The sequence below is a fragment of the Dipodomys ordii genome, unplaced genomic scaffold (assembly GCF_000151885.1).
Source record: "Dipodomys ordii isolate 6190 unplaced genomic scaffold, Dord_2.0 Scaffold5, whole genome shotgun sequence".
Taxonomy (NCBI): domain Eukaryota; kingdom Metazoa; phylum Chordata; class Mammalia; order Rodentia; family Heteromyidae; genus Dipodomys; species Dipodomys ordii.
Genome location: NW_012267221.1, coordinates 26,482,986 through 26,502,607, shown reverse-complemented (window position 1 = coordinate 26,502,607; position 19,622 = coordinate 26,482,986). Strand labels below are relative to the sequence as shown.

Sequence of the window (19,622 nt, the reverse complement as noted above, 5' to 3'; positions counted from 1 at the left end):
TTTTTTCTTTTTGCTTATGTGGTGCTGAGGAATCGAACCCAGGGCCTCATGCATGCAAGGCAAGCGCTCTACCACTGAGCCACCTTCCCAGCCCACACAATTGGTTTTGATACTTTAACATTATTTTTTCCCAAAATGAGAAGACTTTAACCAGACCTGTGGCTTTTGTCCTTGAGTAAAAAGATTGAGAACTTAACTTTATGTAATAATCATTTAGTTAAAGGGGTCACAGAACATTTAAAAGTTCAGACCTGTTTTTATGGTGTTATTTACAAAACTTATTTAAATAAAGAACCAACCACAACTATATTGAACATATCTTAGAAGTGAAACTTCATTTTTTTCCACTAAATTTTTTTATTGTTAGGCTAAGGATGATGCACAGAGGGGTTACCATTTCATGTCAGGTAATGAGTACATCTCTTTTTGGACAATGTCACCCCTTCCTTAATTCTCTCCCAGTTTTCCCCTCAAAATTTCCTGTTTGAGTACAAGGGATGAGATAGGAGAGTTAGGCTTTACTAGTGACAGTTTGATACATGTGGCTATATTTCTCAGATTTGAAGAAATTGCATCTGTGGCAAATGCAACTGATGAGCTGTATATCCTTTTATATTTACCCTGTATCAGCATCTTCATCTTATTTTCACACAGAGTAATATGGAAATTAAATAACATAAAGATGTAAGTTGAAAGTATTTTGTGACCTTCAAGTGCTAAAGATGTCAGCCCTTGTGTCTCCAAGGATGCAGAGAGCTAATGCTTGATTCCATGTTGGGGAGCACTTGGATGAGTCAGTGGGATTTACAGTGTGCATTTGTGGGTACATAGCCTTGACCCACATGATCTGATGGTTCATGAGTCTAAACTAATTTTGGGCCATGTATGCTCTTCATCTGGTAGCTCTGGAGGCCTAGTAGTAGTGATGATCTGCATACAGTGGCTGAGAACTGGGAGTCTCTTACCACTGTTGTATTAGGCAAAGGAAGTCTTAGAAAACCTACCTGAGTGTCCAGGGGGCAGACTTCCAGGTCTTAGTTTCCTTCCAGAGTTTGGCATGTTGGGATGTGAATACTAAGGAGCAAGGAGGTTGAGCAAGTGAGATAATGTCTCCCAGGCTCAAAATCAGAATTTCAAGATTAGAAGCTTTTAATGTGCTCATCCAGAAATGAAGATGACCTCTTGTGCTATGGTAGTGAGGTTTTGATGAGAAACATTGCTAGCTTAAAAAAAAATTTAAAAAAGGAAAGTAAGCCAGTTATACCTGTGATCTTAGCTACTCAAGAGGCTGAGATCCGAGGATCACAGTTGGAAACCAGCATAGGCAGTTGAAAGTCTATGAAACTCTTTTACCTCCAATTATTTACCAAACAGCCATAAAGGGCACTGTGGCTCAAGTGGTAAATTGCTAGCCTGGAGCAAAAAAGCTCAGGGACAGCATCCATACCCTGAGTTCCCCAGAACCAGCATTAAAAGAAAAATAAAAGTGAGTAAAGCAAAGGTGTATCTGTATCTTTTTTCTCACTGCCAAGTAACTTGTATGAGTTGTAAAATTAGTGTAGATGGGGATAATGTTATCTACTATCCTTGTGCAAATTACTTCATCCTCTAGTCCAGTTTCTTTCTATGCAAAATGAGAGGTGCTGTCTGGGTGATTTTGGTGGCCCCTTGCAGTAGTAGCCTTCCGTGACTGTGTGGCATAAGCAGCCATTCCCATGTCAACTGAGATGAGTCACTGTTACCTAAAAGTCCAAATGCAAAAAGGAAGTCTCTTTCTTTGCATGTGAGAATTTTCCTTGAACTGGAGAATTGAACCATATGCCAGGTGGGGGTGGCAACCAAGAATGAGTAAAGAATAGAGAGGTGTTTATTTTTGTGTGTTCTTGCCATTTTCATAGCCTTCTTTATCTTTCTTCTTTTTTTCTTCTCTCTTCTTCTTTGACAGGCTTTGTTATGTATCCCAGGCTGGTCACAAATTCACAGTCCTCAGCCTCCCAAGTCCTGTGATTGATTACAGGTGTGTGCCACCATACCTAGCTCCTTTTCATTTGAAGGTTCACTTGGGCCAGGCTTAACCTTTTTCTATGGGCAGGATGTTTCGTCATGACTACTGTACTTTATGGCAGCTGTCACCTCTGTGTTATCTTTCTGTGTAAGTGTAATGTCACTTCTTCTGTGCTGCCTGTGCTCTTCATGTTTCTCATCATGTTTCCTCATGACTAAGGTCAAAGACTATCTTATTTATTGTTGTCTCCTGTCAAAGAGTGGCTAGTATAATACATGCAGGGTAAACTATACTATAATCTTGTGGCTCTTGATCACTTCTATAACTAACAAAGTAGTTGTTAAACTACTTTGACAAAATGAAGTTTTGGTCATTAGTAGTTTATTACCTTAAGAGAGTATTTCACACTGTGAAAAGTCCTAAAGAAAGGAAAATAAGCAAACATACCCCTTTGAAACTATTTTAAAGGTATATATAGTTTCTTTTATGTTTTTTTTTGGTCAGTCATAGGACTTGAACTTTGGACCTGGGCACTGCCCCTCAGCTCTTGAGCTCTAGGTGAGCGCTCTACCAGTGAGCCACAGCACCACTTCTGGTTTTGGTGGTTAATGGAGATAAGAGTCTCACAGACTTTTGTGCCTGGGCTGGCTTGAACCGTGATCCTCAGATCTCAGCTTCCTGAGTAGCTAGGATTATAGGCATGAGCCACCGGTGCCTGACAGTTTTTTTTGTTTGTTTGTTTGTTTTTGAGCTGAATGTGCTAGGTGCCAGTAGCTCACGTCTGTAATCCTAGCTACTCAGGAGGCTGAGATCTGAGAAGCCAGTTCGAAGTCAGCCTGGGCAGGAAAGTCCATGAGATTCTTATCTTAAATTAAGCACTAGAAACTGAAAGTGTTAGAGCATTAGCCTTGAGTGAAAAAGCTCAGGGAAGTGCCCAGGCCCTGAGTTCAAGTCCCACAACCACCACCACCAACAAAAAAAGCTGAATGTTTTGGATGGTCTATACTATATAATGTAATCATTATATATGTATCTACAAGTCATTGTCACCATTTATGTTCCTACCACATCACCCAAGGTCCCATGGCTAATAGCAACAAATTTTAATCTTACTGAACCCCTAAATTGGAGAGCTACTATAGATTCTATTTTTAGCTAATTGTTAAGTCTGAAGGGGGCCCTAAAGAGTGAACTCTACACTGTTTCTTTTTTGAAATGGAACTTAGAAAGAGGGTAAAGAATATCCTGGATGAGTTTAGAAGTGTTAGAAATCCTGTAAAGAGCCTTTGCAGCCTGTAGAAGATCCAGGGAGCATGCAACAAGACTTCAAAGTGGATATCTGAGCCACCTGCTTAGTCCATGCCCAATATCCTGTAGGTTAGGTGAAGTTGATTAGGGAAATAGACCCAATGTTCCAGAAGCTTCTTTTGGTAACATGGATGTGCATGTACCTATTTTCCCGTAAAATCATTCTGACAGTAATGGAAACCAAGAATGTCTTCCCTGTGTTGAGGAAAACATTCAGAACTGAGTACAATTTAGCTCATTCAAAATGGGGAAGAGATTACAAAACCATATCCTAAAGGTTGCTTGTCAAAATAATGGATTCTCTGAAGCCTAGCAGTAGCATTCTGCTCCAATACAAACAACCACAAAATAACTGCTGGAACAACGTATGAAGTATCTCATGGAAAAGTCAGAGCTTTGAAAATTTTATAGTGGGGAATCACCTACTATTTTGGCAGTTAACTGTTCTGATTCCATTTTTGCCCAAATTTCATATGTGTCTCTTGAGAAAGTTCAGATGCCTACTGCCTTCACTTTCTGGTTTTGCTTTATCTTTGCATCATACTTTGCAGTTTACAGACAAGCGTAATAGCTGAGGGTTCCAGTAAGCCGGCTGGATCAGATTTCTTAGATTGAGTCATTGCTGAGAAACTTGTTTGTGAACAGGAAGCAGCCTATGAAAATGTCTGTACATAGTAACCTGCAAGACTGTGAGGAAATAACCATTTTTTATTTGAAAGAAAGACAAAAGAGAAGGATATGGATGGTTCTGCAGCTAGGGAAAGGTGCTTTAGTGATTTAACTTACTGAGTCAGTCCTCTCTTGGTATGTATTTGGGAAATTTTATGCAAATAAAATCTCTTAACTTTAAAGATTGAAGAAAATAATAGTAAGACTTCTCTAGAAGGAAAACTTGGGGAAAGCACTTTCCTCACAAGTGTGAAACTTTGAGTTCACTCCCCAGTCCAGAAAGGGGATGGGGGAGAATGTATATAGATCTGTTGGTATATAGCAACAGGTTGCTAGATCAGTTGTTTGTTTTTTAATGGTGCTATAGTTAATAAAAAATGAAGCTAGAAACCATGTACACTTAGCTTAAATGCTGTAAGGCCTTCCTTTTCTCCCACCATTCTCCATCTTATTATACTGCATTTTTTAATCATTCTATAATTTTTTTTTCTTTGTTGGTCGTGGGGCTTGAACTCTGGGCTTGGGCGCTCTTCCTGCGCTCTTCAGCTCAAGGCAAGCACTCTATCACTTGAGCCACAGCATCACTTCTGGTTTTCTACTCATTTATTGGAGATAAGAGTCTCATGGACTTTTGTGCCTGGGCTGGCTTTGAACCGTGATCCTCAGATTTCAGCCTCCTGAGTAGCTAGGATTACAGGCGTGAGCTACTAGCGCCTGGCTCTATAATTTTTTTTTGTCAGTCCTGGGGGCTTGAACTCAGAGCCTGGGCACTGTCCTTGAGCTTCTGTTGCTGAAGGCTAGCATTCTACCACTTGAGCCACAGTATCACTTCCAGCTTTTTCTGTTTATGTGGTACTGAGGCATTGAACCCAGGGCTTCATGCATGCCAGGCAAGCACTCTACCACTAAGCCACCTTCCCAGCCTCATTCTATAAAAGTTTTAATCATCTACTTCATAATTACTGAAGCAACATAATCAAGAGTTAGCAAATGAATATACCATTTGAATATATTCATATACCCAAAATATATGTATAGGAACAGGCTGTAAAGAATGATCTGTCATCTATCTGCCTTCTCTAGAATTCTGAGAAAACAGTTGACATTACTATTGTAGATTTTCTTGTAATACAATATGAAACACAAAAGTAAAATTGTAGATAAATATTAGAATTGCATTGTGTTGGTTATCAACAGAGTTTTTTTTTGTGTGTGTACACAGTACTGGGGCTTAAACTCAGGGCCTGTGCATTTTTGCTCTGACTTAATTAACTTAATAATGTCAGTTAGAAGCAAGGATCACTTTTTATTTTCTGTTTACTAATACAGTTTACTAATTTTTAGCAATTTCATAAAATTTATTTCCAGAAAGAAACATGTTACCATTCAATTCTTAAAAGGAAAGGGTTGAGGAGTACAAGCCTTACTTATATATGTGTATATGTGTAAAAGATAACTTTTTTATTTCACATACTATTCCAAAGTCTTAGTTTACTGAATAGCTTTATTTAGAGTATGGACAGTGTTGTTCAAAGTACTAAAATTGGCTTGCAAAAATATTTAACATATTGCTGGATACCTGTGGCTCTTGTCTGTAATTAAGCTCTCCAGGAGGCTGAGATCTGAGGATTGCAGTTTTAAGCCAGTCAGCTTGGGGAGACAAATCCAAGAGATTCTTAAATGTCCAGCTAGCCAGCACAAAATCTGAAAGTAGAAGTGTGGTTCAAGTGGTAGATCACCAGCCTTGATAATAATGTATTTAAAAAAAAAAACAACATAAGAGAGAGCATGAGGCCCTAAATTTAAGCCCCAGAACTAGCAGGGCACATGCACATGTGAGCGCACATACACATACAAAATCAACATGGATTCAGGATCTCATCTTTGCTTATTATAATACTTTGTTTCAAAGTAGTATGAGTTAATTTCATTTTTCCCATAAAATAAGCAAGGTGGCAAATGTATACTTTCTTTGTATGCCAGTCCTGAGGATTAATCTCAGGGCCTGGGCATTATCCCTGATTGTTGTTGCTCAGGTTAGTACTCTATTACTTGAGCCACAGTTCCACTTTTGGCTTTTTGGTGGTGAATTGGAGCTAAGAGTCTCAGGGACTTTCCTGCTCCAGCTGGTTTTGCCCTGCTGTCCTCACATCTTACCCTCCTGAGTAGCTGGTATTAGAGGTGCAAACCACTGGCTCCCAACATTTTTCTGTTAGACCAAATGGTGATTTCACATTGTCCAACATTTCTGTTCCTTATTAGTGCCTTATTTTGTATAAGCCAAGTTTGAAACATAATCTACAACACACTTAAAATTCACTAAAGGACAGATTAAAAAAACCTCAGACATTAAGTGGTAGCCAGCATTATGCCACTAGAAGGATCACACCAGCACTCGGGTTTCCCTTGGGAAACTTTCACCAGTTATAAGGAAATACCTGTTGAAATGCTGTGCAAACAAACCTGTTTTCCTCTCCCTCTTCACACTTTGCTTATCTGACATTTTATCTGATAGGGACTCACTGAGGGCCAGACAGCTGCACTTCTTCAAAGCCTTGGATTTTTATGTAGAAGAGCAGTTTTAGTTCTTCCTTTGGCACTTCCCTTCTCTGATGTCTGATGTCATGTTCTTGTTTGTTATGGGCTACACCCCAACTATTATTTCCTCTTAGATAATGTTCAGGCTTAGCAGAGATGGGTCAGAGATGGGTTGTTTGTGGTGTAAGTCATGCGCCCAGTCACAGGATTTCTAACAGGAAATGTATGTCTGTGTGGTCAGCACAGCGCAGCACTAAGCCTGTTGGCCCACCCAGGAAGGCCTTTAGGTTAACAAACATCTGCTGTTCTTTTTCAGTGCAACACTTGAAAATGTTTCATATATTAAATCTCTGCAGGCATTTCCAATCTGAAAACTGTATGACAATCTGAGTGATACATTGTTAGCCATAATAAAACCCCATTGTTTCTGCATTCCAAATTTCGTGAGATTGTTTGATTTTAAAAATCCAAAGTAGTTGCTTAAAATTCAGCTTTAAAAAAAAAAGCAGTTTTAGAGACCTCTCAACATAAACCTGCAAATACAGAGGGTAAAGAATCTCAAAATACTATGAACCCATGTAGGGGCCATTATGATCTCACTAGATGCTCTGATGCCTGATGTAAGAACAATTAGATGTTACTTGAAAGAAACTCTTGGTGCCCCTATCTGGTAGACAAGACCTAGGTTGTAGACACTGTGTAACTGAATCTAGCATTGTTTCAGATCACATGTTGAGAAACAGGATGGTCTAGAGCTGATCTAAATGATGTTTCTTGCTTCATGTTTCTTGTCTGTTGATAAACATCCATCAAGAGGTTCTTTTCTCATCATGTTATAGAAAATTAAAAACAAAAGAATACTGAATTTGTTTGGAGTGTACTTTGAAGGACAGTCATGGTAAGAACCAAGTGGAGATCGAATGGGATGCAGAATAGTATGTTGAGGTATACTGCTCTTAACATCTGGTCATAATAGTAACAAACAGCAGAACCACTACTGTCATTCACAAAAATTATGTCCTCTGCTTTGCTTCGGAAGGTGCTTCAATCCTTTATTATTTTAATGTTTAAACTTACAACACATGTGCATGTCTAGTTGTCATTTTCAGATTTGTTCTTTGAAAGACCAAACAGCTTCATTGCTTCAGTGATATTATTTATTTGGGAAAAGTGATTTTTTTCTAACTAATCACAATGTTATTTTAGGCCCCACTTGTAAGGACCATAGGTTATTATCCACTGGCCTAGAGTTTGTTCTCACCTAAAGCAAGTACCCATCATTGTCAACGTGCTAAACAACATTTGCATATTTTACATTTATAGGCTCTTTTCTTTTGTGTGTTAGTACTGAGGCTTAAACTTGGGGTCTAGGTGCTTTCCCTTTTTTTGCTCAAGGCTAGCAACAAGCACTCTACCAACTGAGCTACCACTCCATTTCTGGTTGGTTGTTTTGTGCTGGTCATGAGTCTTGAACTCAGGGCCTGGGCACTGTCCCTGAGCTTTTGTGCTCAAGAATAGTGCTCTGCTACTTGAGACACAGCTCCACTTCTGACATTTTGGTGGTTATTTGGAGAGAAGTTTCACAAACTTTCCTGCTTAGGTTGTGTGAAGTAGTCCTCAAGTACAGATGAAGTATTTGGGTTTGTTATATTGATCCATGAAGAGTCCAACAAGAAGTGTAGAAACAGGTTCTACCTGTTTTGTAGAGAGAAACTAGAGTTTAATTAAGATCACAGGATCATGACTTCCTTAGATTCCTTAATTTAGCATTTGGATGTGAATATACTGAATATCTCTCAGTCAGATAGCTTCAGTTTGAGGGGGAAAAGTCTAGATAGGATACTATGCTGTATCTAGAGTCAGTGCGAAATGATGAAATTGGAATTTTAAAGTGGCTTTCTGGATACTCTGGATCCTCTTTACATGGGTAAACATGTCTATTAAATTGAAACAAATCTTTTTTTTTTTTTTGGTCAGTCGTGAGGTTTGAACTCTGGGCTTGGGCTCTGTCCCTCAGCTCTTCAGCTCAAGGCAAGTGCTCCACCGCTTGAGCCACAGAGGCACTTCCGGTTTTCTAGTGGTTTATTGGAGGTAAGAGTCACACGGACTTTTGTACCCGGGCTGGCTTTGAACTGTGATCCTCAGCTCTCAGCCTCCTGAGTAGCTAGGATTACAGGCGTGAGCCACCAGTGCCCGGCACAAATCAGTTTTAAAATGGAGTTATGCTTAAGTTGGACTCACTGCCAATTTAGCTATTTGTAAATGACAGACTGTCCTAGGTTGTATGTTTTGTTGCTCTTTTCTGGGAAGCTGACAAGTGCTTAAAACAACCTTCAGTACACTGACCACATCAAGATTGCAAGGCAAAGTGTATGTGTGTTTAGATCTATATACATATATACACACATACATATATATGTACACACACAACCATTACAGTGTATTTCTTTTTTATGGGGGGTGGGGGAAGTTCCGGTTGTGGGGCCTGAACTCTGGGCCTGAGCACTGTCCCTCAGCTCTTCAGCTCAAGGCTAGCACTCTATCATTTGAGCCACAGCACCACTTCTGGATTTTTTTTTTTTTTCTGCTTATCTGGTGCTGAGAAATTGAACCCAGGGCCTCATGCATGCAAGGCAAGCACTCTACCACTGAGCCACCTTCCCAGCCCTTCAGTGGATTTTTTTATCTGCCCAGTTTAGGAGCCACTGGTCAATTAGTTTAAATAAAATAAAAAAAAATCACACTCCTGGGCTGGGAAGGTGGCTCAGTGGTAGAGCACTTGCCTTGCATGCCTGAGGCCCTGGGTTCGATTCCTTAGCACCACATAAGCAAAAAGAAAAAAGCCGGAAGTGGCGCTGTGGCTCAAGTGGTAGAGCGCTAGCCTTGAGCTGAAGAGCTGAGGGACAGTGCCCAGGCCCAGAGTTCAGGCCCCACAACCGGACCCCCCCCCCAAAAAAAAAAACACACTCCTGAGTAAGACTGCCAGGATTTACACTTTTACTTAACCACTTTTGGTGAGTAACTTTTCAGACTAAACTTCAGTATTCTTTATTTGTAAAACGTAATAGTTTATGTAATAGTTTGTTTGTATTTTGAACAGTGCCTTGCATATAAGGAAGCCCTTAACAAGTTTATTGTCCAAGGCTAGGGTGACTCCTATGAATTCAGTTCCATACCACTTAGGATTCAGACAACTAGCTGGAGGCCAGCTAGTGCTGCTTCCAGAAGCAGCTTATGCTTTGTTTGTTGGGTAAAAATAGACTGAAGGAACAGTGGTTATTTTTGTCTGTGGAAAGCTAGAGGAGCAGGAGCTCTAGATCTCTACCCTACAGTCAGTCTTGTGCTGTGCCAACCCTAGTAAGAACTGAAGCATTGGCTGTTTCTTGTTTGTTTTTTGGTCAGTCATAAGTCTAGAGCTCAGTGCCTGGGCACTGTCCCTGAGCTTTTTGCTCAAGGCTAGCACTCTACCACTTTGAACCACAGCTCCACTTCCAGTATTTGGGTGGTTATTTGGAGATGAGTCACAAAAGACTTTCAGGCCCAGGCTGGCTTCAAACCATGATCATCAGATCTCAGCCTTCTGAGTAGCTAGGATTGCGGTGTGAGCCAGATTTTTACATACCATAAACACCAGCCATCAGATCCCAACTCCTATTTTCCCATGTCTTGATTTTTCCAACCTCAATTTCACTTTATTTTCAATATGAATGATTACATATAAAATGATGTAAATTTTCTACTTGTTTATAATTTTCAGAAAATTGGCAACAAATCAAAAGCTGCTTTGGCATGTTTTTGGTTGAGAATGTACCATATACATTCTTTCTTATATGGTGTCTTACTAAAAATGACCATTTCCTATTTGTAAGAATCTTTGTATATTTAGCCGGGCACTGGTGGCTCATGCCTGTAATCCTAGCTACTCAGGAGGCTGAGATCTGAGGATCTCGGTTCAAAGCCAGCCCGGGCAGGAGAGACCATGAGACTCCTATCTCCAATAAACCACCAGAAAACCGGAAGTGGCACTGTAGCTCAAGTGGTAGAGTGCTCGCCTTGAACTGAAGAGCTGAGGGACAGCGCCCAGGCCCAGAGTTCAAGCCCCACGACCGACAAAAAAAAAAAATCTTTGTATATTTAAATTTTTTGTACCATCAGTCTTTCCTTAGAGAAATGTTTAGTTTTTGGCTAGACGTGTCACCCCTAGTGATATACTATTTACTTATAGCATGCCAAGGTCCCTAGGATGGGTCCCCAGACCATCCTTACCCCAAAAAAGGTATTTATAAATTCAACTCAGGCAGCTTTTCTCTTTACCAACTTGTTCATGTCCTGGGAAGTAAAGCTCAAGTCATCAGGAAATTATTTAATAGGTAAATCACAGAGACAAGAGTAACAGGAAATGAAGATAACCCAGTATAAGGGGAAAAATAAAAATTATTTTATAACTGTCAGTTTAACTTGGAGATGTCCCTCTATCAACTACACATGCTGAGGAAGGTAAAGAAAACTCCATGATGGGCTGGAAAAGTGGCTCAGTGGTAGAGTGCTTGCCTTGCATGCATGAGACCCTGAGTTTGATTCCTCAGCACCACATAAGCAGAAAAAAAAAGCTGGAAGTGGCGCTGTGGCTCAAGTGGTAGAGTGCTAGCCTTGAGCTGAAGAGCTGAGGGACAGTGCTAAGGCCCAGAGTTCAGGCCCCACGACCGGACACCCCCCCCCAAAAAAAGAAAACTCCATGAGTTTTCAGTGTTCTTGAAATCCTCTTTCTCATAATATGTCATGCTGCAATTTGTATGCTCTTAAGACTCAAGTGTGAGTTGTTTTGTGTGTGTGCATACCTGCCATTTATCAGGCTCAATTTCAGGGCCTTGGTACTGTCTGTGAGCTTTTTTGCTCAAGGCTAGTACTCTGCCACTTGAGCCACACCTCTACTTCTAGCTTTTTGGTAGTTGAGATAGAGTTTCACAATCTTTCCTACCTGAGCTGACTTCGAACTGCAATCCTCAGATCTTAGCCTCCTTAGTAGCTAGGATCACAGGTATGAGCCACCAATGCCTGGCTTGAGATTTAATTCAAGGACATGTGGAACATTTCTTTCTAACTTCTCTCACCTCTACCAACCTAATCATTTCATTAGTGATAGATACATTAGAACGGATGGGTATGTGGTGGTAAAAAGACTGAAGAAATTAACTGGCTATTTCAGAACACTGAATTTGTGTTCTCATTCTCATTTTGCTTGTAATTGCCCACTGTGAACAATGGAATACTGTGAATTGACCTATGTGAATTGACCTATGTGGACCATCTTAACCATGATCTCTTCTGTTTTTGTTTTAAACATAGGACATGGATTTGATTGACATACTTTGGAGGCAAGATATAGATCTTGGGGTAAGTAGAGAAGTGTTTGACTTCAGTCAGCGACAGAAGGAGTATGAGCTGGAAAAACAGAAAAAACTTGAAAAGGAAAGACAAGAACAACTCCAAAAGGAACAAGAGAAAGCCTTTTTTGCTCAGTTACAACTAGATGAAGAAACAGGTGAATTCCTCCCAGTTCAGTCTACCCAGCACATCCAGTCAGAAACCAGTGGATCTGCCAACTACTCCCAGGTATGACATACTCAATTCTTGGGAAAGTATATAGCAGAGTTTAAGGAAATGTAAACAGAATAGAATATCTGGATTTGAGTTTCAACTCTGCCTTTTACTATGTCTTTGTGACCCTGTCAATTTATTAAGTTCCCATTCTCAGCCTCCTGATTAGTTCAATACCTGAGCTACTTAATTACTTTGTGGATTAGGGAGCCACAAATCACATGAAAGAACCTTGTAAATTACATTATTGGCAACAAAAATGCAGACAGTAATGAAACTAGAATGTAGGCTTATGGTAGTATGTGGTATTATGGCAGGAATTGTCTTAATGTAACTGAGCAAATAAAGCTCAAATTAAATTCAGGAGGCTGAGATCTGAGGGTCGTGGCTCAAAGCCAACCGGGGCAGAAAGTCCAGGAAACTCATCTCCAATTAACCACCAGAAAACTGGAAGTGGTGCTGTAGCTCAAGTAGTAGAGTGCTCACCTTGAGCTGAAGAGTGCAGGGACAGCTCCCAAGCCCCACCACCACCAACAACAACAACAAAAAATGGAAGACTGAACAGCATGATGGTTTTGTCAGAGCCCTGGCCCAAAGCCCAACTGCCCCTTTTCATTATTCTGCAACCTTGGATATAGTTTCACTCCTATGATTAAGCATACTCTCTGTTCTAAGAGAGTGATGATGATAGAGTACTTATCCTTGAGCACAAAAGCTTAGGGACAGTGCCTAGACTGAGCTCAAGCCACAGCACTCAGGCCCAACGTCACCAAGCCCCACAACTGACCCAAAAAAAAGCTCAAATTAATTTCTCAGATTGTTTTATTCAAAAGAATTGTGGTAAAGCACTTGCCTAATGTGCATGAGGCCCTAGGTTTGACTACCAGCAATGTATTAATTAGGTTTTAAAAAGGAGAAGCTAAGATTTATGTAGTCTGGTTTAAGTTTGTGCACCAAACTGATTGCTGAAATAATTACTAGATTGTAAACATTTATGGACCTTAATCATGAACCTTACACAAATCACAAATCTTTAGCATGACAATTAAAATTTTAACTTTTTTGTTCCTTTTTGTCTTTCCCTTTTAATCTAGGTTGCCCACATTCCCAAACCAGATGCTTTGTACTTCGATGACTGCATGCAGCTTATGGCAGAGACATTCCCATTTGTAGATGATGATGAGGTATAAAATGTGATTAATAGTAAAATTCTGTAACTACATTGAACATATCCTAGTTTAATTCCTTTAATGTGACTCCAATAGGAGGGAAACTTCTACCAAGGAAATATTTTGTCAAGAAAGCAGTAGTATATCTGCCTCTAAAAACACCCTTAAACAATACAAAACCACAAACCTTTGTTACTGAATAACCACAAACATGAATAGGCATAACCATGGAAATAACTCATTTATTATAGGTATATACAGATTTTTTGCTAAGAACCATTAAAGCTAAGTAACAAGTGAAGACTTGAGTTAGTGCATGTGCGTACGTGCGTGCATGCGTGTGTGTGTGTGTGTGTGTGTGTGCTGGTCCTGCAGCTTGAACTGAGTCTAGGTACTGTCCCTAAGCTTTTGTGCTCAAGGATAAGTATCATTTCAAGCCACAGCTCTGCCTCCTTTTTTGGTGGTTACTTGGAGATAAGAGTCTCACAGACTTTCTTGTCCAGGCTGGCTTTGAATCTGACCTCAGATCTCAGGATTACAGGTGTGAGCCACCGGCACCCAAATTCAGTTTATTGTTTGATGAATTATACTAGATACTACAGATACAAACTGGGTTCTAAAACTTGTTCTTACCCATTTTGAAGGTTTTTTTATGCCTGGGATAAAAATAAGCCATTAAATTATAAATTTGAAGTCATTTGGGTAGTGGGAAAATATTGTATAGGAATTGTAAGTCAGTAAAATATATAACTAGCTGGTTCTGTCTTAAAGTGTTAGGATAGTGTTTTGGAGCTTACTCATATAGTAAATGTCCTGTCAATTTTAGGTTTCTTCAGCTACGTTTCATCAGTCACTCGTTTTGGATATTCCCAGTCACATGGAGAGCCCAGGCTTTGCAGCTTCTAATCAGGCTCAGTCACTTGAAACACCTTTTGAAGTAGCCATGACTAATTTAAACACCATACAGCAGGACTTTGAGCAAGTTTGGGAAGAGCTACTTTCCATTCCAGAACTGCAGGTAACCAAGAACTAATTCAGTACTGAAGAAGCATATTTTTTATATTATATATTTAATACTTTAAGTTGGGAGATCTGTTTATTAATTATATGCTACCTACTTAACAAGAAGTACTTGAAGGTGCTTTTAGTCATGAGAGCTGTCCAGGCTCACTTTTTCAAAAAAATTAAGTCATACAAAGGTTACAATTACGTAAGTCCAGTACAATGCTTCTTGGTCAGTGTCCCCCTCCCCATCATTCTTCCCCATTACCCCACCTCCCACCCCTACCCTCAATTTATATAATAATGCACAATGAATATAACTACACGTGCTCACTCTTCTTCCATTTGTGTGACCCGCCGTTTTGTCCTCTCCCCAAACAAATACTCACTTTTAACAGCACTTTTGTTAAATGGGCTGAATATTTAAGAACAGTTCTAAACCTGAAGTGTGCCCTAGGAACACTGAAAATGGTACCTAAAGATTAGGTATATTCATCAACTCAAAATGGAAATTATCTCTGAATTTTAGAACACCTTGAAGAGAATGGGGAATTTACCAGATTGGATTAGCTATTAAAGAACATTTAATCTTGAATCATAAATATAAATTTCTTTCCTACAGTGTCTTAATATTGAAAATGAAAAGCTGGTTGTGACTACTAGCGAGGTTCCAAGCCCAGAAGGCAAACCAACAGAAATTGACAACAATTACCATTTGTACTCTTCAATCCCCTCACTGGAAAAGGAAGTAGGGAATTGCAGTCCACATTTTATTAATGATTTTGAGGATTCATTCAGCAGCATCCTCTCTACAGAAGATCCCAGCCAGCTGACAGTGAACTCGATAAACCCAAATGCCACATTAAACACAGATTTGGGTGATGACTGCTATTCTGTTTTTATAGGAGAACCCACTGTCCACAACAGCTTGCCCTCTTCTGTTACTACAAGCCAATCATTCTCTGAATTCCTCAGTGGGTTCATTGATGAGACTGATCTATCATTCTGTAAAGCTTTCAACCAAAAGCATTCTGAAAGCACAACAGAATTCAATGATTCTGACTCGGGCATTTCACTTAACACAAGTTTCAGCATAGCATCCCCGGAACACTCAGTAGAATCTTCCATCTATGGAGACCCACCACCAGGCTTCAGTGATTCTGAAATGGAAGAGCCAGATAGTGCTCCTGGAAGTGTCAAACAAAATAGTACTAAAACACAGCCAGTAGTGCATTCTGAGAATACAGTGGAACCTTTGTCACCAACTCAAGGGCACAGTGCTCCTATGCATGATGTCCAGTGTGAAAACACACCAAAGAAAGAATTGCCTGTAAGTCCTGGTCATCGAAAAGCCCCATTCACAAAAGACAAACATACAAGCCGTTTAGAGGCTCATCTCACAAGAGATGAGCTTAGAGCAAAGGCTCTTCATATCCCATTCCCTGTAGAAAAAATCATTAATCTGCCTGTTGATGACTTTAATGAAATGATGTCCAAAGAGCAATTCAATGAAGCTCAACTTGCCTTAATTCGAGATATACGTAGGAGGGGTAAGAATAAAGTGGCTGCTCAGAATTGCAGAAAAAGAAAACTGGAAAATATAGTAGAACTGGAACAAGACTTAGGTCATTTAAAAGATGAAAAAGAAAAATTACTCAAAGAAAAAGGAGAAAATGACAAAAGCCTCCACCTACTGAAAAAACAACTCAGCACCTTGTATCTTGAGGTCTTCAGCATGTTACGTGATGAAGATGGAAAACCTTACTCTCCAAGCGAATACTCCCTGCAGCAAACACGAGATGGCAATGTATTCCTTGTTCCCAAAAGTAAGAAGCCAGATGTTAAGAAAAATTAGGTTTGGATTTGACCTTTTCTGAGCTCATGAATTTTGTGGGGTTTTTTTGTACTGTTTACACTAAAACCTCCTGTGATGTGAAATACAGAAACATACTTTACAAAGTAATTCTATGCAAAATAGCCGAAACTAGTGTAGAAAATATGAAACTTTAAAAAACATTAAAGTATCAGTATGTTGAATCAGTAGTTTCATTTTAACAGTGAAGTTAATTTCTTAAGACACAGTTTGAGCTAGTTTTTGTGTAAGTGTAAATACTACAGGACTTATTTATACTGTTCTTAATCTCATTTGTTACATTCATAGATTTATATGATAGGACAGGACCTCCAGCTAAAAGCAAATCATTGCAAAACTAACCATAGTTTTTTAAAATAAATATGAAAAATGGCATTTTTATATTAAATTGTTTAATGCAGGCAAAAAAAAACAACCTAAAGCGCTGGCACTAATAAAGGAGTATTATGATTGTTATTTGTTTGGATTCATTTTTTTATCCACAACAGTATTTTCTATAGGATAATCACCTATTTAACACAATGGAAATTTTATTTTTGAATGGTTTTGAGCCAGGTGCTGGTAGCTGTCACTTATAATACTAGCTACTCATAAAGTTAAGATCTGAGGATCTTGGTTCAAAGCCCACTGGGACAGGAAAGCCCATGAGACTCTTACCTCCTTTTAACCACCAAAAAAGCTGAAGTAGAGCTGTGGTTCAAGTGGTTGAGGTCTGCTCCTGAGCAAAGCAAGCTCAGGGACAGCACCCAGGCACTGAGTTCAAGTCCCAGAACCAGAACACACATCCACAAAAAGAACAGTATGGTACTAATGTTATGGTGCAAGCATGGTACTAAGGTTACAAAGAAAGTGTATTGATAGTTTCAATAGCCAAGTACATTTCAACCAAGTAAATGTGTTGGTACCTATTGACATGAAAACCTTGATTTTTTTTTTTAATCAACAAATGCCTCCATTATTTGTAGTACCAATAACAAAACTAGTATCTCTGAGCTCCCAGAACTTAAATCTTAATGAAGGGGAGTTAAGCATTATTAGAAAAGAGTGCGAAGACAGATAAAAAGTTAATTGGGTTGTAAATAGGAAGCCATACTGAAATTGCCAACAGAGCAAGTTCAAAGGCCAAGGCCAAATTGAAAAAATGGACAGCATTAATGGACCAGAAGAAGTGTGAAGCCAGGGGAAGTATGGAGGGCAGGCACAACACAAAGTCTTGTAAGCCTTCAGAAGGGCATTAGCCTAGAGTCAAGTGAGGAGCTATCATCATGTTAAGCAGGAAATGGCCCTTCTGGTTGATGAGGTTTAGAGTGGGACAGAGAGACCATTTGGGAAGTTAGTTAATAAATTATCACAGTGGCTTGGTTTTGGTTCAAGACCATAAGAGCAAAGGGTAGAAGGTATTGGATTTGCATTTCAGAATACCTTTTAAGAGATTCAATTGAGGGGCTGGGAAGGTGGCTCAGTGGTAGAGCACTTGCCTTGCATGCCTGAGACCCTGGGTTCGATTCCTCAGCACCACATAAACAAAAAGCCAGAAGTGGCACTGTGGCTCAAGTGGTAGAGCACTAGCCCTGAGCTGAAGAGCTGAGGGACAGCGCCCAGGCCCAGAGTTCAGGCCCCACAACCGGACCCCCCCCCAAAAAAGAGATTGAATTGAGTTGCCCAGGAATAGGGAACTCAATAGAGTAGGTTGGGAAAAAAAAGTTCACATTTAAATGTATTTGGACACCTATTATAGAGGATACAAAAGTAAGACCCCTCAAAATATTTTGAAAATGGGTGCCACCAAACATGCCAGGGCCTTTGTGCATGCTAGGCAAGCAATCTCACAGACCTACATCCTCAAGTCCCATTTTTTCTTGAGAAAGGGTTTTGCCACATAGCTCAAGCCAGCTTCTACCTCCAGGAATGCTGTAATTGTAGATGTGGATCCGACATGGCTAAACTGAACGTCTTCAGATGGCTTCAGGTGCTGCATCTGTTGTGATCCTAACTGTTCAAGCCAATATCTGTGAGATTGAAGTTCAAAGCTGGACTGAACATAAAAGTCCCTAAGATTCTACCTCCAGTTGTCAAGCAAAATGCTGGACTGGAGTTGTGGCTCAAGTGATAGCATTAGCTGTGACCAAGAAAATCTGGGTGGGAAGCAGAGGTCAAGCCCTGGTGGCACCAAAACAGCAGCAAAAACAGCCCACAAAACCAGGACTAACACACACCATTCACAGCACAAATTCACTCCACCTAGACAGTTGTCATTTGTGCTCTGTCTGCTGTCAAAAAATGTTTAGAATAGGCACTCGTAGCTAATCATTCCCTTGGTCTTATCAATCCATTAGGACCAAATGGTATACAAGTCTACCAGCCCTGGAAATAGACTAACTGGGCTTACTGCCCATCAATTCCTAGAAAGATTTCTAGCAACTCAACCCTCAAAGCTTGTTTCATTTGTAAAGCAGAAGTTCCACCTGGTAAGAACTTTTATAAATGTATTTTTACCTATTTTCTTTGGCCTTGCAATAGGGTATTTGGGGTTATATGACAAAAACAATGAGCTCAATAGCAGAATTGGACTAATGACTAAAAGGCTTAGGTTTTAAATGAGTTGAAGGACCAATGGGTCTGGGACATGGGAAAATGCTGTGTCCTATTTTTCTTGTGCCATCAAGAATTTCTTTTAGTGATGATGGCAAAGGAGAGGACACTTTTCCAATCTCAGAACAATGGTCTTACAAAACTGCAAATGAGTTGGAGGCATATCTTTGGGGGCAGCCTTATTGGGAGCACCTGGAATTGGTGATGGGAGAACAGCAGTTCTTGAGCAAATGGAAGCAGATCTCCATCTGTATTTCATAAAAAAAGGCTCTCACCTGTAATCCTAGCTACTCAGGAGGCTGAGATGAGGATCGCAGTTTAAAGCCAGCCCAGGCAGGAAGTTCCATGAGACTCTGATCTCTAACAAACCACTCAGAAAACCAAAGTGGCGCTGTGGCTCAAGTGGTAGAGCACTTACCTTGAGCTGAGGGACAGTGCCCAGGCCCTAATTAGGTTCAAGCCCCACTACTGACAAGAAAAAAAAATTGCTCCGCTATGTAATTTAGCTGGCTTAGATAGAATTTTAAGGCCATATATCAAACACTAACATAAGATTTGCTAAGCTTTCTAAGTAGAACAAATCCTACGTCATTTTTTTATTTTGGTTGTGGGGCTTTAACTAAGGGTATGCGCACTATCCCCAAGACTCTGTGCTCAAAGATAGCATGCCACCACTCAAGCCCCAGCACCACTCGTTTTTAAGTGGTTTATTAGTCTCACAGGGACTTTTCTGCCCAGGCTGGCTTAAACTATTGATCCTCAGAACTCAGCTTCCTGAGTAGCTACAATTACAGGCATGAGTCACCTGTACCTGGCCCATTTCTACTTTTATACCTGACCTCAAACTATTAAACCATAATTTAGTTCT

General features: G+C 39.9%; 1 protein-coding gene across 3 annotated transcripts in view; it reads left to right on the top strand.

Moving 5' to 3' along the window:
- Nfe2l2 (nuclear factor, erythroid 2-like 2) overlaps positions 1 to 16,618 on the top strand; it is a 31,415-nt gene extending 14,797 nt beyond the window's left edge. For 2 of the 3 annotated variants that reach the window (XM_013030128.1, XM_013030121.1), the window contains exons 2-5: positions 11,867 to 12,133; positions 13,213 to 13,302; positions 14,114 to 14,305; positions 14,912 to 16,618. In XM_013030128.1, coding sequence (XP_012885582.1) covers positions 11,870 to 12,133; positions 13,213 to 13,302; positions 14,114 to 14,305; positions 14,912 to 16,144 — 1,779 coding nt within the window. In that variant the 5' untranslated portion in view covers positions 11,867 to 11,869 and the 3' untranslated portion in view covers positions 16,145 to 16,618. Of the gene's footprint in view, positions 1 to 9,504; positions 9,535 to 11,866; positions 12,134 to 13,212; positions 13,303 to 14,113; positions 14,306 to 14,911 lie in introns of those variants that run through there. The other variant, XM_013030135.1, reaches the window with a different exon arrangement.
- Positions 16,619 to 19,622: the final 3,004 nt, after the last annotated feature.